This window comes from Doryrhamphus excisus, chromosome 10, assembly GCF_030265055.1.
Source record: "Doryrhamphus excisus isolate RoL2022-K1 chromosome 10, RoL_Dexc_1.0, whole genome shotgun sequence".
In the NCBI taxonomy this organism is placed as follows: domain Eukaryota; kingdom Metazoa; phylum Chordata; class Actinopteri; order Syngnathiformes; family Syngnathidae; genus Doryrhamphus; species Doryrhamphus excisus.
The window spans coordinates 10,246,218-10,257,993 of NC_080475.1; the positions used below are offsets into that span (position 1 = coordinate 10,246,218).

An 11,776-nucleotide genomic window follows, 5' to 3' on the forward strand; every position below is an offset into this window, starting at 1 on the left:
GTGCAAGGCTAGAACCGGCCCTGGTGTGAGTTCATGTCGAACAAAGAAATAAAGCTTTATTCAAACTCCCGCTCTTCTGTGCTTTAATGTCAATTTAAATTTCTAAGTGAATGAGATTCGTTCAAACATTAGAGGTTCATTCGCAATTACTTAAATATTGCTGAATTTTATGGTATAAATTGAAGGTAACGATCATACATTTCTTAATACAGTCCAGTTTCTAAGTGATCGGTTGGTTTGACTGTCCATTCATGCGCATGCAGGCACAGGCACATTACAGGGCAGCTCGGGGTCCTTCGTAGGACCACAGAGCCATCCGGGGTTTTGTTGCTAACCAGTTCGCCTGTGTTGGTCTGCTAATGGTGATAAAAGGTTGGTTAGGTTTCATTCTTACTCTCTGGTGTTCAAGCTTTACATGAGTTGGTTAGCACTAACCATGGAAAGGTTTTCTCCTTGATGATTCATTTTTTTATTTTTTATGTAATCCACTATCCGTGGAATGGAGATCAACGGCACGTGTTTTGGATGGAAGCTAGCGTGACAAGATAGATTTAAATTCTCGTGTGTTTACGTTAACTCATATTTGTCTTTTTTTTTGCTGTTGTTGTATTGTTTAATTCGTACATTGTTACATGCAGGGGCGTATTTAGTCCATGGTGGGCCTGAGGCAAACAAAGGAATTGGGGCTTGGGGCCCGGCCACATCCTTTGTCCTGCATTAACTAAAGTTTTATTGTCACCGGTATTACCAAAGTATCCTTAAAAGTAGCACTTAGTGACGTCATTCTAAGAAAAATATCAGAATTCCTTAGATTCTAAGATGTTTCTTTGCATTGTTTACGTGCTACAAAGCGGCTTAGACCTAAAGAGAGCTCTAAGGCGGCCAAATGTTAGGAGTCGGCGCCGAAGAATGCCACTAACAGACAAGATGGCGGAAAGACGATAAAGAGATAAGACAATATCACGTGTAATATACTTTTTGTCATTTCCGATGAATTTTCAAGGTAATTCTGGATATTTGACTTTTGCAAAGTTGTGACTAAGACAATCTCCTTCTGGAGGCTTTTGCAGAACTCGCAAGGGACGTCACAACAAGAACGCCTTTGTCAACAAGTGGAGACTGCTACGGCTTCGCAACTTGTGTAAGTGTTAAACCGGTGTTTACATGTGTAGCAATGCACAATGTGTTAATAAGTACTCATCACAACACAGTGGCATTTATAAGACCATTAAGCAACATACTTTATGGCTTTAATAGTCGTGAGGCAAAATTGTCCAGTAATGTATTGTAGTAAAAATGTAAGTATTTTTTCATTTAATTAAACGGTTGAACTTCTCTAAAATATGTCTTTGTCCTGTCCTGCAGACGTCAGTGAAGAACATCTTCCCCCTGAGCAGCAGCTGAGGAACTCCAGGATGGAACACATTAAAAAGGAAGAGGAAGCTGTGGATCCACAACCGCTTGTTATTAAAGAGGAAGAAGGGGTGTCACAACCCCTCGTCATTAAAGTGGAAGAGGGGGTGTCACAACCCTTTGTCATTAAAGAGGAAGAGGGGGTGTCACAGCCCCCCGCCATTAAGGAGGAAGAGGAGGATCACAGCATCAGTCCGGAGCAGTCACATTTGATGGAACACACCAAAATACACACCGTAGAGAAACCTTTTCCTTGCACGGTGTGTAATAAAAGGTTCTCTCGGCGGACGGATTTGAACTCTCACGCAGTAATACACAGTGTCGAGAGACCTTTTCCTTGCACCTTGTGTGGGAAAGGATTTAAACGAAAAAGGGATTTAGAAATACACAGCAGAACCCACACTGGAGAGAAACCTTTTCTCTGCTTGTTGTGTGGGAAAAGCTTCTCTCATCGCTTGCATTTCAACGAACACACAAGAATACACACTGGAGAGAAACCTTTCCCTTGCACGTTGTGTGGGAAAACATTTAAACGAAAAAGCGACTTAGATATACACACAAGAACACACACCGGACAGAAACCTTTTTCCTGCGCCGTGTGTGGTAAAGGTTTCGCACAGAACATAACTTTAATAAGACACTCGAGACTACACACCGGAGAGGAACCTTTTCCTTGCACCGTGTGTGGGAGAGGATTTAATCGAAAAAGTGCTTTAGAAATACACACAAGAACACACACTGGAGAGAAACCCTTTTCCTGCGCTCTGTGCAGTAAAAGTTTCACGATGAACGTATCTTTAAAAAGACACACAAGAACACACACTGGAGAGAAACCTTTTCCTTGCACGGTGTGCGGGAAAAGATTCTCTTATCAGTCACATTTGAAAGAACACTCGGCAATACACACCGGAGAGAAACCCTTTCCTTGCACGGTGTGTGGGAGAGGATTTCATCGAAAAGTCGACTTAAAAATACACACAAGACGACACACCGGAGAGAAACCTTTTTCTTGCTCGGTGTGCGGTCAAAGTTTCTCACAGAACATAACTTTAATAAGACACATGAGAAGACACACTGGAGAGAAACCTTTTTCCTGCTCACTTTGTGACAAAAGTTTCTCACGGAAGGTATATTTAACAAAACACATAAACGAACACTAGAGAAAAAAATGTCCCATCACCTTCATATTGATGGTATTACTGTTGTTATAGGAGGTTCTTGAGGTATAATTGTACATATGAAATAATAACACTTAATGGAGTTATTTGTGATTAAAGTGATGAAGTCTCTCCACTGATACTGGGCTCCATATTTTCTGTTGGCGGGTGCAGTTCCACTTATTGACTTCTCGGTCATCAGGCAGCCCAGATGGAGGCCTGTCAATATCAGCTCTAGATTGGACTGGTGGCTGCTCTAATTATGTCAAATTTAGCAACCTTGTAACACGACACACTGTACTGCTGGGGGGTCTTTGGGAAGACTGGCAAGTAGTTTCTAAAATGACACTAACTAGAATCACTACTTAATGGTATAATGGTAATAATGGTATCTCAACAACTCTACGTTGACAGATCACGTATGTTAAACCACAATAACAGAACCCATTACTGCATCCATGTATGTAATGGAATGGCTACAGGATGTAGTCATTTCATTACAAGGATCCAGGATCATTTTTGGGGGGGTGTTTCCACCTATTTATACCACACCTCCTCACTGAAATTACAATTTCTGACCCTCAGAGTTGCTCTCAGAAAGTTCCTTTATCATTCTTTAACAAATTCTTTGCAAAGATTTTATTTGTAGTTATTTAAACTATATTAAGAAAGCAGGAAGTGAACAAATGTAACAGTTACTGATTGTAAAAGTACCAGATGGAGGGGTAGGAGTTCTTCCTACTCCTTTTGGACATGTACAACTGTGAACTGATTATGCGATGCATGTTCAAATGAAATAAAACCATTACCATTATTTTTTTTTTATTAGAAATTGTATTTTTTTATTTCTACTTTCTTAAAAAAAAATCCTCGCAATGATTTTTTTTAAAGTTAGGAGCTTTCTGAGAAGCTTTGTGCATACGGGCACAGGCACGTTACTGGGCAGCTAAGGGCCTTTCGTAGGATCACATAATCATCCGGGTATTTGTTGATGGAAAGGGGTCTTTTGCAGAATACGGAAGTGACGTCGCAGTCAGTTTCCAGTGTTTTCATATCGTGGTGACACTTTTTTTTGTTGAATTTCTGTTGTTATAAATATTTGTCGCTATTATGCCCGAGCGTTGCGTGGCGGGCTTTTGTTCGAACACTCGAGCAGACGGAGTTAGCTTGTTCACCTTTCCTAAAGACCCAATTCGCCGCAGCAAATGGACCAGGCAAGTGCAGCGAACCCGAGCAAAATGGATGCCGTCCAACTCGTCGGTATTGTGCTCGGCACACTTCGAGGACACTTGTTTTGATGCTAGTCCTCAGTTGAAGGAAAGTTTAGGACTGGGTGTGTATTGGCGGAGGGTTCTTCTACCGTCAGCTGTCCCGACTATTTTTCCTCCACCCAGACCGGGTGCGAGTCAAAACGCCGGGACCGACGTAGACGGCAGTACGAAAAAACCCAGGAGACGTTCCACAGTGGACAAGCGTGCCAAGCTGACAGTAAGTGTTTTTGTCTTATGTCATATTTTAGTGCTAGCATACATGCTTACCAGTCATCAGTTTTATCTAAAGGGGGCCTATTATTATTATTTTTGCACTTTTCTGACCTATAAATGTAGTTGTAATGTTGTATTATCATGTTTCTCATGGAATAGGTGAAGATTCTGGAAGATCTAGAAAGCTTTCTCCATAGGAGTCCACAACTCAATGAGCCCCTTCAGGTCCCCTTCAATCACAGTCTGCATATATGTCTCCTGTGTATTATTATTTATGCTCAAGGAACGGCAGTCAAGTGGTTAGCGAGCAGACCTCACAGCTAGGAGACTAGGGTTCAATTCCACCCTCGGCCATCTCTGTGTGGAGTTTTCATGTTCTCCCCGTGCATGCGTGGGTTTTCTCTGGGTACTCCGGTTTCCTCCCACATTCCAAAAACATGCTAGGTTAATTAGCGACTCCAAATTGTATGAATTGCTATGAATGTGAGTGTGAATGGTTGTTTGTCTAGTCTAGTCCAGGGTGTACCCCGCCTCTCGCCCAAAGACAGCTGGGATTATGGAAGTAAATGAATGAATGAATGAATGAACTGCTTATTATGTAAGTGTTGATCATCACAGTCAATGTTGTTCATCTGTTTACTCAAAACAGCCTGAAGATGCACACTGGGACATGGCAACCCAGGTTGCAGCAGAAAGTCGGCCACCCTCAAGGACTGTTTCGACTCAGTATCGGCGAAGATGTCCCTATAAAGGTACAGCTGTCATTCTCGAAGAAATTCTGCATTTAAAAAAATGTATAAACGACAATGTAGCATCCACAGCCAGAGCCAATTGTCCGAGTCTCCCAGGGTTTAGATTGGCTATCAAATGTGGAGGGAATTTGGGAATATCTAAGTAGTTCACCAGTGTAGACTTGTATACATGTTTCAAATGAACTACAGAAAAAGTTGTCTAACGTATGTCTCTGTCTTCTTGTGGTGAAGAACATCTTCCCCCTCAGCAGCAGTCGAGGAACTCCATGATGGAGGACATTAAAAAGGATGTGGATCCACAACTCCTCGTCATTAAAGACGAAAAGGGAGCACCACAGCCGCTCTACATCAAAGAGGAAGAGGCGCATCACAGCATCAGTCAGGAAGGAGAGCATCTTGAAGGACTGGAGGAGTTCCCGGTGATTGTCATCAGCGTGAAGAGTGAAGATAATTAAGGTTGGAGTGAGGAGACGAGAGAGTGGCGGAGCATTCCAGCAGCAGTTCTACTCGATGGAGACCAAGCACACAACCATCAGATAGTGACGACGTAACGTCACGCTGTCCTGACGCTAAACTTTCAAACTGTGAATGTGAAGTACTACACTGTAGTACTTAGTATAGTATATATGTTATGTGTTTCATAGTAATGTCGACTTGTAACTTGCATGCTGAAAAAGCATGAGCACACCTGACAGACGTGTGTTCCCGGGATCGTCATGGAAACGTTACCAATCAGGGGAACCTTTTATGTGTGACACTCTTACCTGAAAAGACACGAGGGTGAGGATTGTATTTTTTCTAATGTTGAGCGAGTGTACAAATCTAAGCGTTCATTCCATTGTGGTTCAGGAAGTACCGGACCAGAGTGGGAGACAACTTTCTCAAACAAAAGAGGAGCACGTCAGGAAATGGACGCTGTTTTCATGAAGGTTAGTTTCATTCTTACTCGTTGAGTTGTTCGTTGACATTACTCATAAAAAGCCTTTCTCGTTCAAGGTCCATTTTGTGCTCCACATACCCATCCGTTACGGTATCGAAAGTCGCGGGATGAGAGAGATAATTTTCAAGTCTCTTCTGTGTTTATATAGCCGCCAAATACTCCACTTCAAGATTACTTTGTCGTAAAATATAGTACATTTACAATAAATACATAAAATGAAAACATCAGACACAGTCAGGAAAAATAGGTCCCTATTTTGAGGATCCGGTGTCCAGGGTTCTTTCATACCCTGATTTAAATGTAAAGATAATATATGATCATCGGCAATATTTCCACTTTTAAACAATACAGTGTCAATCAATCAATCAATCAATCAAACTCTATTTTAGAATGTAGCACAAAGTGCTTTACATGTTAAAAAAAATCATTTGTGTCATTGGAAGGAGTCAATCGATTAAATAATTTTGAATTTGAAAAAATGTAAGACGTGGAATAGTTTTAAAAACATCAATATTTTGAATAAATATGGAACTGAATTTTGAGCACCTGTATGTGCATAAACTGCTCTTTACTATTAAAAGTATTGTCATTATGCTCAAAAGCAGCATTGTTATGTTTATGAAATTATACTTCTCTAATGTGGGAATAACAGCACTTTTAAAATACTCAAGTTGTGCTAACTGACATTAGGATGAAATGTTTGCAGTTTGTTTAATATATCAAATATATAACTTGTCTTCTTTTAGATCGACAATTGTATATTCTATTAATATGAACGATATGCTTGTTTTTGATATCGTGCTTAAAACAAATGTTGACATATCGCCCAGCCCCAATTTCAACTAATTCAGTTTCGTGTGCCTTTTACATCAGGCACCTTGCTGGGCAGCTAGGGGTCCTTCATAGAAGCTTATAAACATGACTCGTGTATATATTTCTGTTCATTAACACTATTCATAAACACATTTTCATTCCATATCATTTTTTCAATTTCCTTAAATGTTAAATTAGGGTTAAAAGTTCACTCATTTCCGGAAGTGACGTAGTCTGAGTGCAAGCAATCAGGTAAGTCAACATAACGGCGTACAAGACAATGGATGTTCACAGTGATTATAGCAAATATTTGAGCGATGTGCGAATAGTTTTCGAGGAGGAGGAAACATTTGGAGATGAAATAGAGAACTTGCAGAACGAGGACTTGCGCCTTGTGTGCCCGCCCGGGATTCTAACGGAAATGTTTCGAGTTAGCACAAGTTGCAGGGGGACGTTTTGATTGTGACACTTCCTCCCGAAGAGAGACGATGTGATGATTGTATCTGTTTTAATGTCGAGCGAGTGTACGGATATAACCGAAGCACTCCTTGTGGTCCAGGGAGTAACGGACGAGAGCGGAAAACGAGCGACAACGTCAACTAAGGGACGCTTGTGTTACACGGAGGTTAGTTTCATTCTTACGTTCGCATGTTTAGAAGCATTTCTCTGTCCCGAAATGCAGCTGTTTTATCTTTAACCACTTATAAATTTGGGGGGAAAAGAGACGCCTTTTGGTTTGACTACCGCAATGCAAGGCGGCGGCCATTTTGAACACAGTGCGTCAGTGCTATTACTCCGCAAGGAAAAATAGATCCATACGCGTAAAGGGAATACATTATAGTTGTAATGCCGGTCAGGTACTGCTCTAATATGTGTTATTTTGAGATATCTTTATTGAAAAGGGAAATTTAGATTAAAAAACAGCAATATTTTAATAGAATTTTGAGCACCTGTTTGTGCATAAACTGCTTGCTTTCAAAAGTTACATTTTTAAGGACATAAACTCAGTTTGCGTGTGGATGGGAGGCTAAAACACATAGAAAATGTGTTTTATAAATGTATATAAGATAAGTACAAAATGTGACATACTTCAACTTGAATGCATGGTTGAAATAAACTCAACTAAAAGTTCTAAAGTTGGTCTTTGTCCTCTTGTATCCTGCAGACATCCGTGAAGAACATCTTCCCCCTGAGCAGCAGGAGTGGAACTCCATGATGGAACAGAAGGAACCACAGCCTCCTGATCTTAAAGAGGAAGCAGAGGAGCTACAGCACGCCCACATTAAACAGGAAGCGCAGGAGCCACGGCACCCTTGCATTAAAGAGGAAGAGGAGGTGATTGAGGTTGCTGTGAAGAGTGAAGATGACAACGACGACGACGAAGATCAAGGTGAGGAGAAGCGAGAGGCGGAGCTTCTAAGCAGCAGCCCAAATCAACACACGACAACAGAAGCTGATGGAGACCACCGTGGAGACCACTTGGCTCCACTATCGGATCACGACGACACAACGTCACACTCTCCCGACACCGATGATGGCGACTCTGAAGCTGATATGACGCGTCACGCCGACAACGCGCGCTGGAAATGCTGTCAATGTGACAAAACCTTTGCTCACAAGAGAAATCTTTCAAAGCACATGAGAGACGCAGGAGAGAAACATTTCACCTGCTCAGTTTGCGGCGCAAGATTCTCCGTGCGGTCAAATCTGAAACAACACACAAGTATACACACAGGAGAGAAACCGTTTCTTTGCGCTGTGTGTGATAAAAGATTCTCACGAGCACATTATTTAAAAAAACACACAAGACGGCACACTGGAAAGAAACCTTTTCCTTGCACAGTGTGCGGGAAAACATTTTCGGAAAACGGTGGTTTAAAAACACACACAAGAATACACACCGGAGAGAAACCTTTTCCTTGCATGCTGTGCGGTAAAAGATTCTCTCAGCCGTCACATTTGAAAAACCACACAAAAACACACGCTGCAGAGAAACCGTTTCCTTGTACGGTGTGCTGTAAAAGATTCTCTCAGATATCTTATTTAAAAAAGCACACAAAAATACACACCGGAGAGAAACCTTTTCCTTGCACGGCGTGTGGGAAAAGATTCCTTCAAAAATGTGATTTAGAAAGACACGCAAGAGTACACACCGGAGAGAAACGTTTTTCCTGTGCAGTTTGTGGTAAAAGTTTCTCTCAGAAGATATCTTTGACGGTGCACGCAAGAACTTGTGAACATTTTGAAAGGACGCCGTCCGTCAAGTAAAAAAAAAAAAAGTATCACTATGGAGGACTAATCAAAACTTCTATAGATGTAGCCTCCTTAAACCTTGTGTTTCTTCATGCAATCATAGACACACTCGATGTTGAGATCAGGGATCTGTGAAGACCAAGTCGCTACTTCCAGGACTTCCTGTTATTTACGCTGAAGATAGTTCCTAATGGGGTCATTGTCCTTGTCCAAATAAATGTTTGACCAATCATACGCACTTCAGATGGTACTGCACGATGATATTTCTCAGCAGTGAGGACGCCATTAGCCCTGACCAAATCTTCAGGGCCCCAAACTGGCAGGGAGCCCCCACCATGCTCCACGGTTCATTAATGTGCCGCCACCCAGGCCTTCAGCCAACAAACTGCGTGTTCTTGCATAGTTGAGTCTTTGGGTCTTGTTTCTAGCTACAACTCATCCACAAAGACCACTTCTGGACAGAATTCTCCTGACAGTAGATGGGTGTCATTGTTTATTTTTTTAGTTTACAACATTTTTTCACACTTTTTCTGCTGTCACATTTGCTAGCTTGCAATGCTCCGTCTAATTTAAATAAACACTTGTGGCTAATATAGCGAGTTTTTTGTTTCCATATGAAGTCAAAATCGTGAATGTTGAAAGTCGTAGACTACAGGTGGTAAAGTCCCTAATTATCCATTTATATTTTGCGCAGGCACTATTCAGGGCGGTCTTTGTGTTTATTTTATGTCAGGCAGCTTGCTGGGCAGCTCGGAGTCCTTCATAGGACCAGGACAACACAACTGAACACAAAATGCATTTTTTTTTAATATTAAACGTTTTATTATTAAATCCAAACCTATACATAATTGGTAATAACATATAAGAGGAGCCGAAAGAGCCGTCTCTTTTTAGTGAACCGAGCCAAAGGAACCGGCTCTCTAAAAAGAGACGGAATTTCCATCGCAAGCAGTGAGCTAGCTAAGTTTGCTAGCTGCTACAAAAGCGACGCGGAGTTGGCAAGTGTTGTGATTGTATCAAAGTGTGTAAATCAGCCTCCTGAATGAGGATGTTGAAATAGTAGTGAACGAACGAATACTGAACACGGGGAGGGAATTTCTCGGACAATAGACAAGAACGACTGGACGCTGTTTTCAAGACGCCGGAAGTTGTGTTACACAGAGCAGGTTAGTTTCATTGTTACTCTTTACAAGATCTCCATTTGTTCACTAACGCGATTGGCTGACGAGATCCGGGACCATCCTCGGGTAAGATGAATGTTGTTACTGATAACCATGAGATAGCTTTTCAGAAGAATAAACATCTTTAAAGGCCTGCTGGAGGTCAGTTTGAGGTATCCTGACTGCTGTGAGGAACACTAATGAGACATTGTTAGAACATATGCTAATGCAGGACAATGCATCACATGACTTTTCTGAAGTATGTCTTTGTCCTTCATGTGTCCTGCAGACATCAGTGAAGATCTTCCCCCTGAACGGCAGCAGTGGGACTCCGGGATGAAGCAGGAGGAGCCACAGTGCGTCCACATTAAAGAGGAAGACGGGGACCCACATCCCCTCCACATCAAAGAAGAACATGAGGAGGAGGTGGAGTTCCCAGTGATTGTTGTCACTGTGAAGACTGAAGATGATGAAGGTGAAAATGAGGAGAAGAGACAGGCGGAGCCTCCGAGTAGGACCTCAACCCAACACCCAACAGAAGCTGACGGAGACCACTATGGAGGATCACAAGCACACAACCTCCTAGCTCCGCTATCAGATAACGACGACACAACGTCACATTCTTCCGACACGGACGATGACGACTCTGAAGCTGATATGACACGTCACCACGGCAACACGCGCTGGAAATGCTCTCAATGTGACAAAACCTTTGGCAGCAAAAGGAAGCTGACAATACACACCAGACACCACACGGGAGAGAAACCTTTCATCTGCTCAGTTTGCGGTAAAGAGTTCATATCTAAGTCGAAATTGAAGCAACACATAAGAATACACACCGGAGAGAAACCTTTTCCTTGCAAAGTGTGTGGTAAGAGATTCTCCCAGCGTTCCAATTTGAAGGTACACACAAGGACACACACTGGAGAGAAAGCTTTTCCTTGCACGGTTTGCGGTATAAGATTATCTCAGCGGTCGCATTTGAAAGAACACACAAAAATACACACTGGGGAGAAACCCTTTCCTTGCGCGGTGTGTGGGAAACGATTCTCTCGGCGCTCAAATTTGACTAAACACACAACAATACACACTGGAGAGAAACCTTTTTCTTGCACGGTGTGCGGGAAAAGATTCAATCAAAAAAGTTATTTAACAACACACACGAGAATACACACCGGAGAGAAACCTTTTCCTTGCATGGTATGCGGGAGAAAATTTAATCAAAAAAGTGATTTAAAAACGCACACAAAAATACACACTCGGGAGAAACCGTTTCCATGCACGGTGTGCGGGAAAAGCTTTCATCAGAAGAGTGATCTAAGAACACACACAAGAATACACACCGGAGAGAAACCTTTTCCTTGCAAGGTGTGTGGGAAAGGTTTCTCTTGGAAGATATCGTTGATAGGACACACAAGAACTCACATTAAAGAAAAAAACGTTTCTTCTTCGGTGTGTGGTCAGCGAGTCCCGAAGAGTCCAACACTGACTGAACACAAACGAGTCCACAATGGGGAGTAACTTGAAAACTCAATTGAAATAATTAAGTTCAATTTCTTTATGATTTCCTAACTGACATTGTGATGAAATGTTTATCAAATGTATCACTTTTCTTCTTTTAGACGTGAGAACTGTATATTTCACCTTTTAATAAATATACATAAAGTCGAGCCTCTGGGGAAACACTGACGTCATTTCTTTGGGCGGGGCTTCTGTCAATACATCTCATCCAATCGTTAATTTAGTACCATTTAGGTTGTCACATATAATAGGTTGCAATCCTTCTCGCAATCTCGTCTAATAT

The 11,776-nt window shown here is 41.8% G+C and overlaps 3 protein-coding genes across 7 annotated transcripts; all 3 read left to right on the plus strand.

The window, feature by feature from the left end:
* Positions 1–245: 245 nt before the first annotated feature.
* On the plus strand, positions 246–2,698 carry LOC131137687 (gastrula zinc finger protein XlCGF8.2DB-like). Of its 2 annotated transcripts, none has more exons than XM_058085921.1 (3): positions 246–372; positions 1,061–1,141; positions 1,366–2,698. In XM_058085921.1, exons 1-3 carry the CDS (start codon positions 360–362, stop codon positions 2,571–2,573), a joined length of 1,302 nt encoding a protein of 433 aa, XP_057941904.1. In that variant the 5' UTR covers positions 246–359; the 3' UTR covers positions 2,574–2,698. The 2 variants fall into 2 exon arrangements, with proteins under 2 accessions (XP_057941904.1, XP_057941905.1); XM_058085922.1 differs by having other exon boundaries at positions 283–372; positions 1,071–1,141.
* Positions 2,699–3,592: 894 nt separating this feature from the next.
* Positions 3,593–9,395, plus strand: LOC131137703 (gastrula zinc finger protein XlCGF8.2DB-like). 4 transcript variants are annotated; one of them, XM_058085948.1, is made up of 5 exons: positions 3,593–4,058; positions 4,704–4,806; positions 5,038–5,586; positions 5,656–5,735; positions 7,725–9,395. In XM_058085948.1, exon 5 carries the CDS (start codon positions 7,772–7,774, stop codon positions 8,825–8,827), a length of 1,056 nt encoding a protein of 351 aa, XP_057941931.1. In that variant the 5' UTR covers positions 3,593–4,058; positions 4,704–4,806; positions 5,038–5,586; positions 5,656–5,735; positions 7,725–7,771; the 3' UTR covers positions 8,828–9,395. The 4 variants fall into 4 exon arrangements, with proteins under 4 accessions (XP_057941931.1, XP_057941933.1, XP_057941932.1 ...); XM_058085950.1 differs by lacking the exon at positions 7,725–9,395 and adding an exon at positions 5,803–6,180; XM_058085949.1 differs by lacking the exons at positions 3,593–4,058; positions 4,704–4,806; positions 5,038–5,586; positions 5,656–5,735 and adding an exon at positions 6,646–6,811.
* A 183-nt stretch (positions 9,396–9,578) lies between these two features.
* On the plus strand, positions 9,579–11,595 carry LOC131137700 (zinc finger protein 239-like). The gene is made up of 2 exons (XM_058085938.1): positions 9,579–9,978; positions 10,262–11,595. Exon 2 carries the CDS (start codon positions 10,309–10,311, stop codon positions 11,491–11,493), a length of 1,185 nt encoding a protein of 394 aa, XP_057941921.1. The 5' UTR covers positions 9,579–9,978; positions 10,262–10,308; the 3' UTR covers positions 11,494–11,595.
* Positions 11,596–11,776: the final 181 nt, after the last annotated feature.